Source organism: Scomber scombrus, chromosome 1 (assembly GCF_963691925.1).
Source record: "Scomber scombrus chromosome 1, fScoSco1.1, whole genome shotgun sequence".
NCBI classification, from domain to species: Eukaryota; Metazoa; Chordata; class Actinopteri; order Scombriformes; family Scombridae; genus Scomber; species Scomber scombrus.
This window is the reverse complement of record NC_084970.1, coordinates 14,971,985-14,994,746: the sequence shown is the minus strand read 5'-3', so window position 1 is coordinate 14,994,746 and position 22,762 is coordinate 14,971,985. Positions and strand designations below refer to the sequence as shown.

The following is a 22,762-nucleotide window of genomic DNA, read 5'->3' as shown; positions in this document are numbered from 1 at the left end:
ATCAGAGACTGAAAAACTGTAAGAACCCCTGGTCTTTTGTGATTATTTAGCTTACAGTTAAAAAAATCTAACTTTCATGAGGGTATTTAGCAAATTTATCTGAGCAGTTGATGACATGCTGATCTGTGGCACTATCTACCCCCAGCTGTGGTACCCATTTTATTTGACAGCAGACATTAAACACTAAGTCATTGCTTTGTATCATGGCCTTGCCCTTTAATGGGGCTGCAGCTAGTTGCGAAGTGATAAATAACTTATTGTTTAACACCTTAATCAGCGTTCACTCTTTTGTGCACATGAAAAGCTGTTAATATAAGCAATCATTTTGCTTAAAGGCCAAAAGTGGAAAATGGCACATATTTTCTCGTGTGCTGTTCCAGTGCATTATATCCTCACAGCATCCATCACAGACACCATGTGACAGGAAAATGCATGTGTATGTGTGTGTGATTGTGTGACATAAAGGCAGTCTGACGGCTAGTAACTCACTTAGCAGCGGCAGCTGTTGCAGAGCGGAGGCTTGGTGGCCAATTCCCCCAGCGCCTTACTTCAGCTTCAATGACGCGCAAATAAACAGCTCAACACTTTTCCAAAATAGCTTTTCTCCACTCATCCCTCGTCCTCTCAGCATCCTAACCTCCACTCCTCCCTTTCATCCGGACACCAGGCCCTCAACGTCTCAACATTTTCTCTCATTAGCCTCCTTTCCATTAACTTTCCAACAGTCCAACTGTCTTTCCATGTATTGTATCAATATGGTTCTCTGTTACAACACTACTTTTTTCTCACTCTAGGAAATGCCAACTTTATTACTTGTGACCTAAAGTTCACAAGCTATATCCTGCATCTTTTCCTCCATTTGTTCTTTCACTGTTTAATCTTTCTTACCTTCAACCCTAACTTCTCACCTGATTCTCCCGTCCTCTGCAGCCATCTTTTCCTTCCATACTTTTCATAGTTTATCCATGTTCTTCCTTCCCATTGCCCACCTACATTTCTCTTTTGATCATATATATACTGGTTCCTCTCTCATCCTCTTTTCATAATCTCTCTGCCCCTTCTCCTCTTGCATCCACCCTCCTCTTTCCATTCTCTACTCTCTCTATCTCTCTTTCTGCATCCACACAGTTCATAGGTCTACATCGTCTGTTTACTATTCTGCTGCTAAACTTCACTATTGTATTATCACCCATTCAGCAGAAATTCAATCCCTGTCTTTATAAGCGTTATCTGTGTATGGGTGTGTGTGATATGGTTGTACATTTGTGTTAAATGTTTTGAAACACACACCTATTTTCTCCTCCTCACAATAAGCTGTGTGTATTTGTGCATGTGTTCGTGTACGTGTTGACAACATTTTATCACACACCTCTTGTTTTCTCTCTTGCATTGCAGAATGCTTCAGCCCTAATCTTCAGATTTATGTTGGATTTGCATACATTCGTTAATAGCGTCGGGAGCGCCGCGTCAACACAAGGTGCTTAGACAACGTGAATTATTATTAGGGTTTCAGTCATTCCACTTAATGATAAGTCAATATTTAGCCCTGCCAATGAACTACTGATAAAAATGTGTGTTGTGGATTAGGGTTATCCGAGCTCTCTAGGAGACCAAAACCCCTCCACAACTTTAAACAAACCAAACGCTTTTAAAAACCTGAATATATTACAAGGGGTTTGGCACAAAGTGCAGAGCAAGCGCACAAATACAAAGATTGTGTGCAGGCGTTCTGGCATGCACACACACACACACACATACACATACACACACACACACACACACACACATACACATACACACACACACACACACACACACACACACACACACACACACACACACACACACACACACACACACACACAAAGAATAACTACAGAGTCAAACTGATGGCACACTTGCACACAAACTAGCACACAGAAACAAAGGAGCATGTAAAAAGTGACTTACATAAGAGTAATAAGATGTATATGTACAGATGCATAAGCATAATATATGTGTATAAACACATTTCAAGGACCTCCCTTTTTTCACCTACATACTTTTGGAAAAATCAGGCACATCTTGTCTCGGAAAGAAAATTAGTTCACACATATTGTATTTCTGGGCTGTATTTTTGCAATTCAGTATTATCAGGCTGCTCTAACAAGTCTTCAAAAACTGTACAGCTGGTTCAGAATGCAGCTTCACATGTAGTGACAGAAACGAGAAGAAGAGATCATATTTCCCCCATTTTAGCTTCTCTGTACTGTAAAATCCAGAATAAAATTTTAAATCCTTCTCCTCACCTACAAAGCCTTTTTATTGGTCAGACACCATCATAACTTAAAGAGCTCACTAGAACAATGTGCTCCTAGAATGTAGGTACTTGCTTGTGGTTCCTAGAGTCTCCAAAAGTAGAATGGGAGGCAGAGCCTTCAATTATCAGGCTCATCGCCTGTGGAACCATCTTTCAGTTGGAGTCCAGGAAGCAGTACCCTCTCTACATTTAAAAGTAGGCTTAAGACTTAAATAAAGCTTATAGTTAGGGCTGGCCCAGGTTGCTTTGGACCAGCCCCTGGTTATACTGCTATAGGCCAAGACTGCTGGGGGGCTTCTTCCCATTAAAGGGGAGTTTTTCCTTGTCACCGAGTGCTTGCTTAGGAGAGAACGTTGAGCCCCATGTGAAAAGCGCCCCGACATAACTTCTGTTGTGATTTGGCATTACATAAACAACACTGACCTGACTAGTTAATGGTTTTAAGGTCACAACAGCAACTCTTTTGTGGCCCGTATTTTATTTTCATGTCCACTGCATTCTATTATTTAATCTTCCAGATGCACAAAGATACATGCTGATACAGGTGTGTCTATCACACACACACACACTACTACAGAAGTAGTGAGTGAGTGTGTGTCTATGTGCATGCGTTGTGCTCCAGAGGGGCCACATTATATGCCATGTTGAGAGATGAAAGCACAGTGGATTGACTTCCTCAAACAGTGCTCAGTGTTCCCTTGTGGACTGGACACACATGTCAGCAAGAGACACACACACACACCCACACACACACACACACACACACACACACACACACACACACACACACACACACACACACACACACACACACACACACACACACACACACACACACCCCTACTCTTCTCCCAGGTGACTGGTTGTCCTCTTGTCTTCCTGTTAATTTTTTTTTTTTACTCAACATTACCAGCTGGGCGTGTGTGCAACAGTGTGCGCATTTGCGTGCATCTGTCCTGTGTGTAGGGATGTCCCGATCCGATATTTGGATCGGATCGGCCTCCGATATTAGCAGAAAATGCATATCAATATCGGATCGGCCTGCACGGGAAAATCCCGATCCGGACTCCCGATCCAGTTCGTTTTCAAAACTCCGGTCCGCGTTTTCCAGCGCACCGATGTAGGTAATCCATTCCAGTTTTTTTCAGCTTTTCCCCCCAAATCCGGTCCGCGTTTTTCAGCACACCTAGCGACCTGTCCAGCATCCCACTATTTATTTTCTACTCAGCTTTTTTGTGTGTTTTGCTTTTTTAATACAGTTTACAATATTGTTTGCACTGATGGCTTTTTAAGCCTTGGTTTACACTCTTGTTGTTCAAGAGCAGAGCATTGATGCCAATTCAGTTTGTGTGGTTAATTGACTATTTATTATTTTGTCTATTTTGTGTTTATTTAACCCTGTTAAGAATAAACAGGTCAGCTTCTCATTACCAACCATTGTGGATTATTCAAACTAACCTAATTAAGTTGGCTAGTTGTTCTTAAGAGTAAAACCCTTTTCAACATGAGTATAACAACAAAATAAGTAAATATCTTTAATCTTTAATACATGCTTGGATCGGCCGGTATCGGTATCGGCCTATGCTAAAAGCTACAATATCGGTATCGGATCGGAAGTGCAAAAAGCTGGATCGGGACATCCTTACCTGTGTGTGCTTGCATGTGTGTGCGCTGAACTCGGCTAAATGCTTTAATAGCAGTTATATTTTCGCTGATCTACAGGGATTCACTAAAGATTGGTACACAGAAAGCACCTCCTCGTATGTTTAGTGTCAGTAAGAGAGCGATAGAGTGAGGAATTTGAAAGAGGGAATGAGAGGAAGGAATAAGATTAAGGCCATGTTTAGACTGAAAAACCACAGCCCTCTCATTAATTTGAATGGAGGTTGTTAGGGAATTTTCCATAACTAATATGCACTGGGTCAAACTAGGCTTTGCGGTCATAGCAAGGCCACACCAAATCTTGGGTTTAGACAGTGTCTCCCCTTGAGATACTGGTAAGCAGTGAGTCTGCTCCTTTTGGGGAAAACAGGAGGCATTCTGATAGTGTTGCTATAGCAGCCAAGGTCAGATATGTCTTTGACTGTTTTCCCTGAAAGGGGTAAAGGTAACTGGAGTCAGAGATTTGATATAGTGTTGGATGTAGGACAAAGGTCATGAGTGAGGTCCAAGCAATGTTTGTCTATAGACCAGTAGACTAAATTCTGTATATTGTAGATGTGTTGGAGCTGCCCATATTTGGGCATGGCTTAACCTTGGGCATTATCTGTGTGGTTTAAAGTCTATCCCCGGAGGAGAGAAACTTCAGAATTGAAGGGAGCATCAGAACATAACGTGTACTGATCATTCGTTCATAATAAACCTTTTCAATGCAAGACATCCTGGACTCCTGTCTACTCTCTCCATTGATGTATGGGCTGCATAATTAAAGTCTCTATCAGAGGTAAAGTGTTGCATTGGCCGAGCACCGATAAGCTGTAACATTGAAACCACCTGCCTAATATCGCATAGGCCCCAACCAAAACAGCTCTGACCTGTTGACGCACAGACTCCAAGAGACTTCTGAAGGTGTCCTCTGGTATCTGGCAACGAGATGTTGGCAGAATAAAATTTAAGTTCTGTAAGTTGTGAGGTGGAGTCTGCATGGATCAGACTTGTTTTTCAAGCACATCCCAGAGATACTCAATCAGATTGAGATCTGGGGAATTTGGAGGCCAATTGGCTCACCTGCCTTGACTCGCATATGAATTTAAGTGACATCCCATTCTTAATCCATAGGGTTTAATATGACGTCGGTCCACCCTTTGCAGCTATAACAGCTTCAACTCTTCTGGGAAGGCTTTCCACAAGGTTTAGGAGTGTGTTTATGGGAATTTTTGATCATTCTTCCAGAAGCGCATTTGTGAGGTCACACACTGATGTTGGACGAGAAGGCCTGGCTCTCAGTCTCCGCTCTAATTCATCCCAAAGGTGTTCTTTCGGGTTGAGGTCAGGACTCTGTGCAGGCCAGCCAAGTTCATCCACACCGAACTCTCTGATCCATGTCTTTATGGACCTTGCTTTGTGCACTGGTGCACAGTCATGTTGGAACAGGAAGGGGCCATCCCCAAACTGTTCCCACAAAGTTGGGAGCATGGAATTGTCCAAAATCTCTTGGTATGCTGAAGCATTCAGAGTTCCTTTCACTGGAACTAAGGGGCCAAGCCCAGCTCCTGAAAAACAACCCCACACCATAATCCCCCCTCCACCAAACTTTACACTTGGCACAATGCAGTCAAACAAGTACCGTTCTCCTGGCAACCGCCAAACCCAGACTCGTCCATCAGATCGCCAGATGGTGAAGCGCGATTCGTCACTCCAGAGAACGCGTATCCACTGCTCTAGAGTCCGGCGGCGTGCTTTACACCACTGCATCCGACGCTTTGCATTGCACTTGGTGATGTATGGCTTGGATGCAGCTGCTCGGCCATGGAAACCCATTCCATGAAGCTCTCTACGCACTGTTCTTGAGCTAATCTGAAGGCCACATGAAGTTTGGAGGTCTGTAGCGATTGACTCTGCAGAAAGTTGGCGACCTCTGCGCACTATGCGCCTCAGCATCCGCTGACCCCGCTTCGTCATTTTACGTGGCCTACCACTTCGTGGCTGAGTTGCTGTCATTCCCAATCGCTTCCACTTTGTTATAATACCACTGACAGTTGACTGTGGAATATTACAGACTCATTGCTGGACTCATACGCAGCAAGCTGCTATGCACCGTGTGTTCTGATGCTTGTCTGTCATAGCCTGCACTACCTTTTCAGCAATTTTTGCCACAGTAGCTCTTCTGAGGGATCGGACCAGATGGGCTAGCCTTCGCTCCCCATGTGCCCATGACCCTGTTGTAAGTTCATCGGTTGTCCTTCCATGGACCTCTGCATACTGGGAAGACCCCACAAAACCTGCCGTTTTGGATATAATCTGACCCAGTCATCTAGCCATCATAATTTGGCCTTTGACAAAGTTGCTCAGATTCATACGCTTGCCCCATTTTCCTGCTTCCAACACATCAACTGCAATAACTAACTGTTTACGTGCTACCTAATATATCCCATCCCTTGACAGGTCCCATTTTAAAGAGTTAATCAATGTTATTCACATTGCCTGTCTGTGGTTTAATTGTTTTAATGTTTTGGCCAATCAGTGGACATGCAAGCACTAATCCTGGTGGATTAGTTTGTAACACGAATACCGTGTTTCTGCTGTTTACTTCTCGTTCATGCAACAAAAGATGAAATAGTTGTCTCCATGATAACTCTCCAGAGTTGTAAAATCCTGTCTGTCCTGTGAACTGTTCTATCACAAACTGCTGTGTAGTGTTTTGGTGGCTGAATGCAGCATAGGAGTCTACAGCCCTGCTACCAGCTCTGTGAGGTTGTAGTCAGGCACACTAGAGGAAAAGTTAAGAGATCAAAGTTCTTACAAATAATGCTGAAGAGAACATCTGATAGCTGTTAAGGTATTTCACGTAAAAACCATGAATTTCTGTACAAAATGTTGTGCCATTCAATCCAGTAGATGTTGAGATATTTCACAGGAAAACTGAAAACGTTTGCCTACTGGTGATGACACAGGAAAAGTCGGGGAATCATATCTGTCAGTGGGGTTCATCTTATGGGGACCATGAAAGTCTATAAAATCTATATGACAATCCCTGAAATAGTTGTTGAGGTATTTCATTAAAAGCCAAACAACCTGCTGGTGGCGCGAAAGGAAAAGTCACAGGCTCACCAAATATTGAAGGGATATTTCAGTCCGGACCAAAGTGGTGAACTGACAGACCATGCTGCTAGCATGACAAAGTCCCACTCATTTGACAATTTTTTTTTTTTTTTTTAAACTATTAAAAGATGTGAGATGAATAAGATTAGCTAAAATAAAGAATGTAGCATACTGTTTAGTAGTTTCCTGTGGATTGCAACAAATTAGTGAGTGAGTACAAAAATGAATGTTTTATTAGTACACTTAGCATGTGATGTGGAATTACTAAGTGAACTTTACAGCAGACAACAGACTGACATTGTAGATCCTGTCCATGTGGAGGTTAACTAAAACTAGTCACTAGTCTGTTGTGTATAAATAACAGAGTTGAATTGGATTGAAAGGCTTTAATAATTGTAAAACACATTAATGCAAAAGCATTTAGAAAGCTAATCAAATCTGTGAAATAGCCCATACAGGTATACTCACAAATACATCCTATCATAATCTCTTGCTTCAAATGTGTAGGTCTCTCTCTCTCTCTGTGTGTGTGTGTGTGTGTGTGTGTGTGTGTGTGTGTGTGTGTGTGTGTGTGTGTGTGTGTGTGTGAGTGTGTGTGTGTATGAATAGTGTTTTTTTGTTCAAGTGGCAATCTGCTCTTTGTCCATACTTGGATCCTGTGTCTATTTTATTACATTTTTTTACTCAAATTTCGATAAAACATAATGCTTAACACTATCAACATCAAGAATAACACAAGGACAAATAAAATACACAAACACACACATGCAGCCACAACACACACAGCGCAGACTGTCCTCATCTCTGTGCTCCTGACAGCCTTTGGTTTTATTCTTGCCAGTCATTAAAGTAAACCTAATAGAAAAGCCATCATCATAAATACATTAACAGAGAGAGAAATGTCTTCCTGTGTTCAGAGAGTACTCTATCTTCAAAAGCAGCCAGACGCTGCTGTTTGGAATGCACTACTGTTGGCCATTTGCTACCCATCATCGATGAGGGGCTTTTGGCAATGATATACGTGTATGTGAGCGCAAGCACACACACATACACATAAACAGAGAAAAAAAAACACTGAAGCTGATGAGAATCTTTTGGCAGAAACCATGAAAGGACGTGCAAAGGATGTTTGTCTCAATGCATAAAGAAACATGTATATATGCAAAAACAAAAGTGAAGAAAGTATTCACCAAGTTGAAGATACAAACCATGCACACTTGCACACACTTGTACACACAAATGCATCCATTCTCACAACTCCACCGGGCTCAGAGTGAGCAAGCTTAACTACTGGGATAATTTTCCTTCAGTAAATGGTCACTGTGCCCTTGAAAAACATATTTGATTATTACTTTTTTCTCCCCCTCCTCTTTTTTTCTTTTAGCATCATCACAGCCATTTTCATCACGCGCTCTGATGATGGCACGGCAAGGCGCGTTAAGATAACACCCCGGCACCGCCAGGCTTTTAACACTTAAACGGTGAAAAGGGATATTCAGATTTGTCCTTGAACGTTTGGATAGGGCTTGCTGGGCTGGGACAGAGGGATGGAGTAAGGGAAGGAGTTAAAGAAATGCACACATTTTTAAGATTCATTCACTTTAAGAAAAAGTGAGCTGGGGAGGCCATTTACTGTGGCACACACAGTGAGAGATGGGGAAGGCGGGGTTGAAGGGCAGATGGAAGAGTTAAAGAACTGCACACTATAAAGTAAAAGTGTGAAGGGGAAATGATTAGTGGAGCGTGCACAGTGAGGCAGGGGACTTAGGGAGAGTCAGAGAGCAACGGGAGGCCAAAGACACCACACACGTTTCCTTAAACACCATCTAATCTCACTTAAGTCTTAGCTAAACATCTTACATACAAACTCAGAGAGAGAAGAAAAGAGAAGCAAATGAAGAGCTTAAAAGTTGGTCTTGAACCTGCAACACAGGAGGAAATGTTGCAACAAAACTGAGGCACTTTTGTCCAAAAACAAACAATATTTAATCTACTAGAAAGTGAAATGAAAGCTGTTTAAACAAACTGGCAGATTTGGAAATGAGGGATTTAGCATGGAGACTGTGTGTTATTGTATAACAACTGGGGATGCTGAGGAAAGGATTATAGACCCTCTGAATAATACCCCAGATTAAAACTGGCCAGAGTACAAGTTAGACCTGCCATTGCAGATGACATATTGATGTTACTTGACCAGGTAAGTTTGAATAAAGACATGTAGTACCTACTTGACTTAATCCAAATCTACACTGGTCACAAACATCAGCAGCACAGCAGCAGCAGCTGATTGTCACACTGGATTTGTTCAGACACAGGACTGCTGTGCATTAATAAGCATTTTGACAGGAATAATGTATTTGCCCTCATACAGTACGTTGTTAAAAAACTGACTTCAAGCCTTAAATTGAAGCTTTAGGTCTCACTTATAAGTCTAAAGGGCAAGTGAAGTGTGAGCTCTTATGTTAGTGCTAGTGTAGGTAGCTGTACTGATTAAATATGAAATGCATCTGTTCTGTCAGATGTGCTTGAGACGGATGACTGAGTCATAGAGTATAAACGAGAGACCAGTTTCCATAATTGAGGTAAGGGAATGGAGAAACCTGCTCAACACATCAAGATTGTTGCTAGAGAAACAGCATGCATGGCTGTCGTCTGCCACCATGTCTTTTAACACTAGGGGCTGCCGAAGTCTGAAATTATCAAATTCTTCTTACTTCAGCTTTACAACCAAAGTCTGACTTAAACTGAAAAAGAAACAGAAACAGTAAAGCATGCTTGAAATAAGCAGGTTTTTACTGCTGATCAATAAACTAGTCATTCGATTCTGGGATATACGCATTATGAGGGAAAACTGGGAGCTGTCCTATTATAGAGTGACACTGACAACCAGTGTTGGGGAAGGTTACTTTTAAAAGTAACTAATTACATTACAACATTGCTTCCATTAAAAAGTAACTAGTTACATTACAGCATTACCTTCTGAGAAAACTCATTAGAGTACTTTTGCATTACCGAAAATGAATGTAATGTAATTCCTCGCGCATGTTTTTTTAGTCAATACCTCCTTTAAATATAATGAATGTACCATCATCACACAACCAAGTCTGGCCCATAATCTGTAAATCTTTACACTAATAGCAGGAATGAATTTACAGCTCTTTATTGTATTAAAGTGGCTTCTAAAACCTATGCCCATATACAAGTTAAAAAACTACATAGGCTATAGGCAAACACATCCCTACATCACTAAACAGGGCAACAGGCTCTTGTTATCCGGGTACAATGTAATGTTTTGCTCTTATTTCCTCCCATAAAATAAAATATAATGTGAATATGTCACCGAAATGAATGCTGTCCCATCTTGCTCGCCCAACTGCCATACATGCGCAGTGATATAACCAGAGCACGTAGCCAGGTAACTGCCTGCCAAAAAAGTAGTAACGGTGCAAATTTATGGCGGATTTTCTTTTCTTGTGGGAAAAGTTACAGGAATAGTTGGTTAAAAATAACAGATCACCTTTTTGACAATGTAACTAAACAACTGAGTACTTAAACTGCGGACCTAACGTGTTAAATTACTCGTTACATCAAAAAAGTAATCCAAGTACCCCCAACACTGCTGACAACCCAAAAAAAAGAGAGAATAAAGTAATCACAAATATACTTCAAACCTGAAATAATCGCGTGTGCAGTATATAAATACGTGAAATTCAGAAAGTTTTAGAAAAACACTGTCCACTGATGCAGCTTTGTGTTTTTGTGTTTGGTGAGTACAGGCTGGATGAGGTGATGTTTCTGACCCTAATTGTATTTCACCTGATTTACTCTGGATGCTTTCCTGTTTCAAATCAAATAGTCCAGCCTAGAGCACTTGTGTAACTGTGTGTTGCATGTTTTGGGATGAGTGCACATGTGCACACAATTCTGTGTTTATACACATGCATGCTTTTCTTGTGAGTGTGTATCGTTGAGTATGATTGTTGATTTGCTTGTGTGTGGATGTGTGTTTGCATATCTATGCGTGCACATGTGCACGCAAGCCGGTACGTGTATCTGTTGCCAGACGGCTGTCTCCTGGCATTGCTGTTCCCCTGCAGTGTGTGTGTATGGTTGTTGACAGTGTGGACGGTAATGTGTGATAGATCGCACTTCAGGGACCCCATAATCACATCAGCCTAACCTAGTCTATCAGCTGGGCACAATGGGATACCCTTCACTCCTCCTTTAATCTGCTCCATCTAGCTCTTCACCACTCTTCTGTTCTCCTGTTTTTTTTTCTCTCACTGACTTTCTTCCTCTTTCACTGTTTTTTTTCCAGTTTCATTTTCATTTATCTGATGCACACTTCTTTCCAAAAAAATGTTGTTGTCCAGCGTTTCTTGTACCATGTATCCTATTGTTTGTCATCAAAATTGTACTTAATTAAGGCAAGTTACAAATCTGTCTCTCACTATATCATTAAACAAACAAAACCCTGGACTTGGTGGTAAGGAGAGATAAGAGATAAGAGTGACTGGTGCCAAGGTTAAGTAGCCTATCCTTTAATAGGTGTTGCTGTGTGCATGTTGTATGTGTGAGTGTCTTGAAACAGACGTGTGGGGTCGAGGTTGCAAAGCCAGCCCCAGGGCTCCCCGACAGCACTGTGCACCCGGCAAATGGCCCTTAGCCTTGCTAGCGCCGCTAGCCCTACGATCCATCATACCATATGTTCTCAGTGGGGAAGCTAACGCTAATGACTGATGAGTGGATGGGAAGGGGGCACATAAAGGGAGGGAGGGGAAAGAGTAGGATGATGAGGAGAGGAGGAAGAAAAGGTGGGAGTAGAAGAGAGAAGGAACAAGAGGCCAGAGGAAGAAGCAGAGGGGGTGGGGAAACAAGTTGAGGAATGGTAACAAAGAAGATGTCAAAGGAGAAGAGGGTATGGGAAATTAATAAAAGACAGAGATGAAGAGGAGGAGGTGGTGGTGGGGAGAACTACTGGAGGGGAAGAAAAGGAAACAGATGAGACAAAACATAGTGTGATAGATTAAAATACTCATGAATAACATGTCAAACTACCATTCACTCCTGTTGCTCTGACAATACCCGACATTTAAATCAATTTGGGTGTGAAACCACTTTCTAAAGAAACTTGTGAGGAGAGTGTCATGAAAAGACAAAATGTTAAAGAAAAGAAGATTAAAGGTAGAGCAACAAATGACAATGGACATGAAGTAAGAATATGTATACAATGTATCTGCTGATATACTTTGGAGGAACTTTTTTGCCAACATACATGTGGGTTAGGTTTTTGTGTGGGATCTTTGTGTGCGATCTTTGTGTGTGTGAGTGTGTATGTGTGTGTGTGTGTGTGTGTGTGTGAGCATATGTCTGAGTGTTTGCAGATAGGCTTATGGAGTACTATAGGACTGCCCATATGGGGCCATTGTTTATGTGTGATGAATAGAGTCCACGTGTCTGTCTCTGGCACTCAACACTAAGCGAACCCTGCCGAGGGCACCCTGTTGACTGTGTGTGTGTGTTTTTGTGTATGTGTGGGTGCCTGTAACATGTACGTATGTGCGGAGTGTGTTTATTTGTGTGAGGGAAAGAGAATGAGTGTGTACTTGTCCTGCTGTGTGCTTGGCAGTGCCCTCAACGGTGCCATCCCGAGTGTGTTTCATCATCATCTGCTATGACAAAGATGTCTAATGACACACACACACAAACACACACACACAGCCACATCTGTGCCATGGTATCCGGGTGCTTTGGGACACTGCGGGAGAGGAAGAAAGGGAAACGACCCCACGTTCCTGCACCATGTGTCTACCTCAACCCACTTTTGTTTTATTCCTCGTCATTTTCTCTTTTGCCTCACATTTTCCTTTTTTCCTGCATATTCTTTAGAGATTCAACTAATTTTTAGGATATTTTAAAGTAATTGTTTTTCATATTTGTTTAACGTTTAATGTTTTGTTGATTGATATTACAAACTTCATCCTGTTCGCTTTCATTGTTGGGCAAAAAACTTTATTCATTGCAGAATCTTTTTATTTCCTCTTTCTTATCATAATGTAAAACCATTAAAACAACACTGGATGTTAGTTTATGTTTGTGTCTGTATGTTCACTTCTCTCACCTGGAATGTACGTATGCACTTCAGTTCTCTCAGTATCACCGCAACACACCAGTGTATCATCTACAACCTGGCCTCCGCAACATTGGACCCCATAGCCACCATGGAGGCTCCCACTACAGCAGAGCTGGCCACCTTTTGTGGAGTAAGGAACTCCCCCACAGCAGCTGTCACCCAGCCCCACTGAGACCCGGCCCTGCGAGTGGTCCGGACAGCAGTATTCATCTACAATGACAAGGACAGATGAAGGAAAACACTTTAACAAAATTGAAAATACTAGAGTCAAGTCAAGTGGAAAAGAACAAATCCCTTTTAGGGGTTAATATATGAAGAGATTTGAAACTCACTGGTTTTTACAGGAACATAGTATCCTCCACAGCACTGGTGGTCAGGGAGGGGTGGCAGCAGTTTGCCATTGCAGCAGACCGGGTTGGAGGAATTACTGAAACTCAGGTAACTGCTCTCACAGCAATGATGATGTAGCTTCTTCATGTGCAATAGTCCATTGCAGCAAACCTGGTTGACGAACAATATTTCCATACACACACACACACACACACACACACACACACACACACACACACACACACACACACACACACACACACACACACACACACACACACACACACACACACACACACACACACACACTCATATGAGAAAGTAATCACAGAACAATCCAAAAAATCCACAAAGACAAGGTGAAATTAAATTACTTATGTTTATGCAGTACCACAATGTGTGTTTATAAGAAAATAAGAAAAGGAGCTATTTACCTTTTGAATACTATTTTGGGGCAAGCTCTCTTAAAATGTCTGTTTGAATGGTTACTGCACAATATATCATAATGCCAGTGCAGGTCTTTGTCCCTTCTTTTATGTAAAATCTAAACATTTTCAGAGTGATACAAGTTTTGAACATAAAATTCTGATAACCATATCATATATTAATATTTCATTCAGGACACGATACATGATATTCAATTAACTTTTAAAGGAAACAACCTACAGTATGTATTGTACATGCCTCTTTATTGTTGATAACACGTGTGTCTGTCTGTGTATGTGTAGAAGCAGATGCTTTTGTGATTTTGTTATTTTTTTCTTGTTTAGCTACATGAGTATGGGTATGCATGTCCACTTGCACTGTTTAAAAGGGAGCGCATGTGTGTATTATACATGCAAGTTTAAATGTTGTTATTGTTTGTGCCATTGGGTGTGGTGGGGATAAATGTATGGCGTTCAGCTTCACTGTGCCAACTTGGCTGGCATTCAATGACACAAGGATAGAAGTGAATGCAGATGACAAGTTAATCTGTTTAGAGAAATTAATCACTGAGAGGAGGACTGTGCATCCCACATAAATAGTGTGCGCTGGGAAAGAAACCGTGAGAGTGTGTATTTGACTGTAAGTCTCTATGCGCATTTCATTTTGTGTTTTTGTTTGTCTTTCTGGGGTCTGGGGAGGACTAATATCCTGAGGAAGTACACAGCAAAAGTCTATTCTCTACTTTAGATCAGCAGCCAAAGCAAAGACGTTGAACTTATTTCTTGATTTACACATTTAATACAAATATATTGTTGTTTTACAGTGAGGGTTTTAATGATTACTCACAACAAGTTCTACTTAAAAGAGGCTCTTGCCTTTATGTGGAAACATTGCCCCCTAAAATGCACCATTATTAATACATCCATAATTATGTGTGTCTAGATTTTTCTTTTAAATGCATTAAGAAGTGTGTGTTGCCCCAGGTAAAACTCTTGTATTAATTAATAATACATTGTTTTGACCTGTAAATGTTGTTCATGCTTTTAGCACAAAAGTCAAAATGTAGTATTGTCAAATCCAGTTGACGGGCGTGCAAAATTCATGTGACAACTAATAAATCAACGATTGGATAGAAACAATTCCATAATCCTGCCCATGAAGAAAAAAGAAAAAAACACAGTAAGAATACAGATAAAGAATACAGATAAAAATTAAGAACAAAATGGCCAGAACAAAATTACCTGTGCGTCAGGATGGAAGCAGGATGTCCCACACACACTATGAGTGGCAGGACACTGCATGTAGGTACATGTGAACCTTACGCCAGCTGCACCTCCTGACTCTTCCCCCACAGAGGATTTGACCCCTGCTGACCCACTGACACATGACCTCAAGGTCCGTCTTAAGACCTCATAGCCCAACATGATCCCGCTGGGTCTGCCTGGAGGGGACCAATCCAACCTGACAACCCTAAGAGAGAGAGCGAGCAAGGCAAGAACAGAGAGAGAGCGTAAGAGAGAGAGATGGGGATATGGAAGAACTCCAAGAGCCGTATTTTTGTGGAGGCGCAATGACCAGAGCAAGCAGAGGCATATTTTCCTGACTTTGAAACCCACACTGTGCATCTGTGTGGTATTTTGGTGACCAGTGCAGAGGCCATGGTGAACAGGTGGGAGGTTAATTCAAATGAAGCAGCGCAAATGCAGGTGTTGTATTTTGGTTAAAATTTGGTCCTTGACGTTGGCCATGTAAACAGTTGTCTCAGAGCCACATCTATTTGTGGCACAATGTCAATCTGCTGCTGCTTTATTAATTTTATCAACATGATCAAACTGCAGACATGCTGCAACAACAGATTAATGTTTAAAATATAAATAATTTGTATCAATTAAACACTCTCCAACCAAAATTAGGACTGAAAACAGCATTTAATGTGGTTAAATCAGGAAACCTAACCCTAACCCAGGAGAACATACACAAACCTTCTCATATCCAAACACACATGCATGTATGCATGGTTAATGACTGACAAAGTTGAGTTACAGTGTCAGGTTGTGTGTATCTTTATACACTTCACACTATTGATTTTCCTCTTATTTATCTCTGACATCTTTGGCAGGGAAAGACCTGTGTAGTAACACACAGAGTTACAACTTCCACAGTTTCCTACAAGGAAAATAAGCCACAAATCACCACTTCCTCTGCAACTGTAAGATTTGCAACATTGCGGTCTAATGTGGGAGGCAGAGCATATTTTTTTCTTTAAATTTAACTAACTTCAAATACAATCTCCATTTGTGTTTCTATTTTATTAATTGTGTAAGCTATTAAAAATAGCCTGTATATCTTTATGTCTTAAAGATGTTACAGGTTTTTATGCAGTCTGGTTGTATCATCACATCTTATGCTGCCTTCACTTCAAGACAAAAAAAAAAAGCTCCACCATTTACTCTGTAAGTGCCAGCTGTATTGATTCTGTATTGTCAAACCTGCAAACCAACCCTGCCAATAAACATTAATGATTACTACACTCAAACCAGAGCCTATAAAGTTTCATGAACCTGGAACAATGGTAACGCTCGAGAAATGGTTAAGATTTAATATTTTCAGTCTGAAAAAAAGTAGATGCAAAAAATGAAAGAATAATGGAATAAATATTCATAGTGCATCTCTGAATTACCTGGGACTGATCACTTGTGCATGTGGTGTGGCCAGGTCGGCAGGCAGGTCCTCCACAGTAGTTGTCTGAGTAACATTACTCCTCACACATGCATACACAGTACAAACCTCCACCTGAAATATATATACAAACACAGTAGAAAAAACATAATGCACATTTTTCTGCTTACTTGTTTTGATGTGTTCATCTGATTTTGTTTGTGTGTGTACCTGTACGTTGTAGACAGTAAAATGCAGTAGGTCCCCTAGCAGGTAGGACCCTGAGCTGTTCTCTACACTGCCATGAAGATGGTCATTAACATAGATGTGGTAACCAGTAATTGCTCCATTGGGCTCTTGAGGAGGGAACCAGAGCACACGTGTGGTGCTACTGTTAACTGGAACAACTTCCGGGGCAGACATCCCATCTGGCGCTGAGGATCATACATGAGAGTGATCAGACCCAAAACTGTTTTTAAAGAACAATCAAATCTTATACAGCTTGAAGATGTAAGAAATGATCATCACCAACCTTAGTATTGTGGTATGAAACTGGTGCTCTCAACATCAAAATCATATGTAAGTATTTACATGCAATCTCAACTGCTGCAATGATTCGCCACATTGTGTGGACAAAGCAGCACAAAAGTGGCACTAAAACAAGTTACAAAGTGCTTAACATACAATAAAAAAATAAAAAAATAAGCAATAAGAAAATAGTTAACAAAATATTATGATAAAATATAACTAGAGATAGTAAAACAATAAAAATCGATAAAAAGCAAGTCTGATGAGCCTGGGCCGAACATAGAAAATATGATGCCATGCAGATATGGATGTCTGCAATGCATGTGTGAGGGTTGTGTAATTGATTGGTGTTGTTAGTGTCAAAGAAGAAATATACTTATGTATCATCAGTATACAAAAGGTAACTGATATTGTGTTTTTTTTATGAATATGACAAAGTAGTAGCATCTAAATAAAAAATAGTAAAGACCCAAGAACAGATCCCTGTGCAACACCATATTTTAACTGTACTGAAACTGATAATTCCCAATTTCCACACAGAATGACCTTGCTAAAAGATGAGAACACAATCAATCTAAAACAAAACCTTAAATGCCCACCCAATAGTCAAGACGTTCAATTAAAACAGTATGATCAAAGGTGTCAAAAGTCACAGACAGACCCAACAAGAGTAACATGGTGTGTTGACCACAATCAGCTGCTAAGAGAAGATCATTTAAAACCCTAAGGAGTGCAGTTTCTGAGCTATGATCTGCCCTAAAACTGACTGAAATTTCTAGAAGAGACCATTACTGTTCATGAAAGATTTGATAACTGCTTGTAAATTTTTACACACAATCCACACCACTAAAACTTTAAAACATCCTAAAACAGTACTGCATTAGTGATCATCAGGCCAGAGTTATACAACTGAAAAATATAGGGATGTTCAAATTACACATTGTGACCGTCAGGTCTCCAGTATGCAGGACAACATTTGTTTTAAAAGTAATGGAAAGTCAGGTCTATTTTCTATATATAATACAAGCTTCTTTCATTGTTAGTTCAGTAGCAGCTCTGTTTATCCAAAATAATATCAAACAATACTGAGATTTTAATCATCCATCACTCAAGGGGTGTATTTGTATGTTGGTGAGGGAGAGAGATAGACAGACTATATAAGCACAAAACTGTTTGCGTAGTATGAGAATCTGTGTGTGTGTATTAAAGAGAGAAACAGAATGTGCATGTTGGTATGCATATAAAACAGGTCGAATCTGACTGTGTGTTAATGAGGGAGGGAGAAAAAAGGCCACCCGTGTGACTATATTTGTGCAGTATTGCGTTGATAATGGTATCTAGCAGTAAATGAAATGTAGAGCAGCGGGCTGGGTTTAGGTAAGTGCACTGGCAGCAAATGAATTAGGTTAACTTCTCTTAGCTGAGTGCATTTTCACTTAGAATAATCAGAATACTTCAGCTCACCCCCTCTCTTTTTCTCTTTCACTTTCTCATAGCTAATAACGCTGAATCGTTTTCAGAGTCATTTTTTTCGTTAGCTAGGTTGTTTTACCACATTATCTCCCCCTCTCTTATTCACTGTCCTTTCCACCTCTTCATGCCCTTAGTTCATTCCTCTTAGAAACTCTCTTTCAGCACATGTATACTACAAATGCATAATAAACCAAAACTCCAAATACTCTCTGAACACACATTCTACAGTGATTGATATGAAATTGTAACATATAGAGAATGTAGTATTAAGTATTCACTTCCACATGTTTGTTGGTTTTCACCATGGGGGTTGCCAAAGTTCAGAGACAAATGGGTTTTGAAGGGATACGACAGACACAGTGGAAAAAACAGGAGAATGTGACAAATAGAGGACAAGTAAGAGATGCAGAGATCAAGTTGTGGAAAGTAAGAAACAGCGGAAAGTGCTAAGTAAAGTACTGTGATGAGATGTGTTTGGGGCGAGGGGTAATCATACAGATTCAATCTATTATTTTAAGTAAAAATGTACTCAGCTAAGAGAAGTTAACCCAATTCATTTGCTGCCAATGCACTTACCTAAACCCAACCTACTGCTCTACATTTCATTTACTTCAGGATGACATTATCAACGCAATACTGCACACAGAGCCTGTTTCATTCATACACACACAGACACACGCATTTCTCTTGCCAATTAGTCCTGATGTTAGCATTGCCCTATAGATTGCAAGCCATGTTAAGACGGTTGGTAGGGTTGAGCTGCATTAGTTAAAATATATTTGGCTTTGGTGTGTGTGTGTCTGTGCGTGTGTGTGTGTGTGTGTGTGTGCACTCTTATGGCTGTAAAATAATGAAATTACCTCCAGAGCCCTCTCAGTTAAACGAGCCATGCTTTGCCTTTAGCACCTAATGATTTTCTAATGTTTTTAATGCACTTTTTATTATACGGCTCAGATTAGAGAGAAAGAGAGAGGCCTCTGACATATGATTATACTGAGAAAGAGATAGAACTGAAGGAGACAGAGAGATGGCCACAGAGAGGGATTGAGAAGGAAACAGAGATGGAAAGAAAACAACAGAGTAAGCAGCATCTGACATGTGATTACAAAGTGACGGTTGAAAGATAACCCTTAAATGCTGAGAAACTAGGCTGAGAGTTAAAGGGGGATATGGAGTGAAAAGTACTGATGACAGTTTGTGCTACTCATAGTTGGAGATAGTAAAGCTTACTATACACTCTGAAATTTCAGATTTTACTTTCTAATGCAGATTGTATCCCTCTTTACAAATATTAACAGATTATGCAGAGACAGTTAAAGCTGATAAGACTGTACAATAGTTTTTTATGGCATTAAATGATGGCATTGAAGTTTTCCATTTCAACGAAGGGACTGATATGATTTCTTTTCACTGTAGACTTCGAGAATATCCCAACTAACCTTTTAGAAAAGTCAAAGTGACATATTGCAACTACGTTGTAAAGTGCAGAAATTATAGTTTGCATCAGACATGGTAACAGCCATGTTTGCTGTCTTGTCTGACAGGTAAAACACAGCTTGTGTGTATGGCTGTTTGTGTTGCCATCAAGCATTTTACAACACCTTAAATCTGCCTCACACGTACACTTTGTATTGATTTCATGCCTCACTACATGATGTATTTAACATTTCCTGTGAAGCACAGAGACACAGAGGAACGCACATTAACACAGACACCTCTCCTGGATCTATTGAATTTAAGTACTTTACATGACACATGACACCCACACATAAATATACACAAATACAACACATACAGATACATGAAGGCAATTTTCGAAAAGCCTAATTTATGGCTATATTAATTACCAATAAGCTCACATATATACACATACCTCCATCCTTTGTTGTGACGTTAACTATTGCCTTAGTTGTATTATGTGCTCCATTAGACACATGTAATGACACCAAATAGGTAGTGCTGGGCCAAAGGTCAGTTATCACTGTTGAGATGATCCTAGGGCCAAAGGCCATATTTCGACTTGAGCGGGCAGAGTCTATTTTGAGAAAGTAGGACTCCACCTCTCCCTGCAGGTTGTACAAAGCTGAGAAAGACATGAAGACAGGAGAAGTCAAAATTAAAATATATTTTTTGAATGTTTTGATAATTATCAAATCACAGATCAAGCTTTATAAAACATGTCATGAAGCTATGCTTATGTGACCATCTCATGTGTGTGTTTAAAACTTCTGTCCTTGTGAAAAAACAGTTTGAATTCAGACCTTTTTGACTTTTGCTGGACAGACTATGAGTGTTTGTGTTTAAGAGTAAGGATAGTCTTACAGGGTTTTGTCCAGTTGACCTGTACAGCAGTGTGATTGACAGCACTGGCTGACAAAGATGGAGGATCGGAAGGAATACCGGCCATGGTCATTGCAGTGACTACCTCTCCTGAGGTGTAGCCCATGTCATTATGGACCACTAACCGGTACTGGTAACGGGTGAATCTGTTGAGGGAAGGTATGTTTTACTTTCTTTGTGAATTAACAACAAATGTTTTTTACGTTGTACCATTAAACAGTATGAATTTCAATCATTCAAAAATGAAATGAAATGGAAAAACAGCAGCTTTAATAAATAGGCTACTGGTGCAAGTACCAACTGAAAATGTAAATTAATCTGCCACTGAAGTAAGATAAATAATAGATAATGACGCTCTGTAACTGGGGTCAGGGAGACCAGTTTCAGTAATGTCTGTCTTTATCTATTTGTTTAATCTAAAGTTACACTGTTGGTATTGCTGATATGATGACTTCCTTTAAAACAAACACTAATTATTTTCTTTTAAAGTGCTGTTTAGGACCCCAATAAAAAAAAAAACCCACTACAACCTGAAAAGTGCTGACACATTCAAAAGTTTGTCAGTTTACTACTTGAATAAAGCCCAGTAGAGACACAGCCCAAAAAGAGTACACCCAGAGCCGTTTAGTAAGCATAGAGGGAAAAAAATCTGCTTGCACCAAGTGCCAAACAGAGATTAGGGGATGCTGTGTGAAAAACAATTTAATTCTTTGGGATATTTGCTTAATGTATCTTTGAGCGGTATTAAAAGATCGGCATCAGCGGCAGCTCGCCGATCGGCTCTGCACACACGGTATGCTGCGGCGCCGGCGTTTGCTCTAGAGCTCATTTCAGTAATCTCACCTGCTTAGGCCTTTATCTTGGTAGAACAATTTGGTGCCGGAGTAAACATGGAGCCAGCGATGGAGATCTTCAGGAGGGGGATGGGATGTGGCTGTTACTGTGGGGACCGTGGTGATGGCCAGCGGCTGGTAGGTTTTACGTCTGAGCAACTCGTATCTGAAGGGGAAATTTGAATAAAAGAAAGCACACACACATGGTTGGATGTTTAGGAATGCCTTAACACACAACACATGTTCAGAATTATGTGCCAATATGCGCACACAGACTCACAGCGTACCCACATATGTATGCACACATGCTTGCATACAGACACACTTGCGCACAAATTTCAACGGACTCTTCTCCTTATCGCTCATTTCGTCCTCTTCTGCTGTTTTTCATTATCTCTATTATTTTGCGTTCACTGTATCTCATCCCTCCCTCCCTCCCTCTGTTGTTTTTTTCCTGCAGGGTTTGTGTTTTCCTCTCCCCACAGTGATGCTAATTTCTGCTGTAATCAGAAAAGAAGGGCTTAATGCCACCTTTTAACCAACCCACTTAGACAAACACACAGAGCTGAGCAGAGCAGAACAGAGAGACGGGCTCATGCATTTTAATCGCTTGCCAGGAAAATGGACCTTTATTTTAGGCCTAATTGTTGACAGAGTAGAACAGGACAGAACAAAACGGACCAGAATTTGCATTAGGAATGAGAAAACACTGATTAAAAAATGCACGATACTTAGCTCATTACCAGGGCACTCATGTTAGCAGCTTGTTAACGTGTTCCTATCTGCTTGTTTGCTGAAGTTTTTCAGTAGCAATTGAATATTTCCTGAACGTGTCTCTTATCGAAACATGGTGTAGATTTCAGTATTGACTGTCTGGAGTCTAAGTTTGCGCTATAATTAATACATTTAAAAAAACAGATAGAGTTGATACTGATTATGTAAAATGATGGTTACACAGATTGAGGTTCACACTTACCAGCT

General features: G+C 40.5%; 1 protein-coding gene across 1 annotated transcript in view; it reads right to left on the bottom strand.

Moving 5' to 3' along the window:
* The window catches only part of ush2a (Usher syndrome 2A (autosomal recessive, mild)), a 231,796-nt gene that overhangs the window by 61,342 nt on the left and 147,692 nt on the right, over positions 1-22,762 (bottom strand). The window contains 8 exon segments of the mRNA XM_062427527.1: positions 13,182-13,403; positions 13,526-13,694; positions 15,191-15,419; positions 16,630-16,742; positions 16,839-17,041; positions 20,482-20,691; positions 20,931-21,094; positions 21,792-21,947. Of these exon segments, the coding sequence (XP_062283511.1) occupies positions 13,182-13,403; positions 13,526-13,694; positions 15,191-15,419; positions 16,630-16,742; positions 16,839-17,041; positions 20,482-20,691; positions 20,931-21,094; positions 21,792-21,947 (1,466 nt within the window).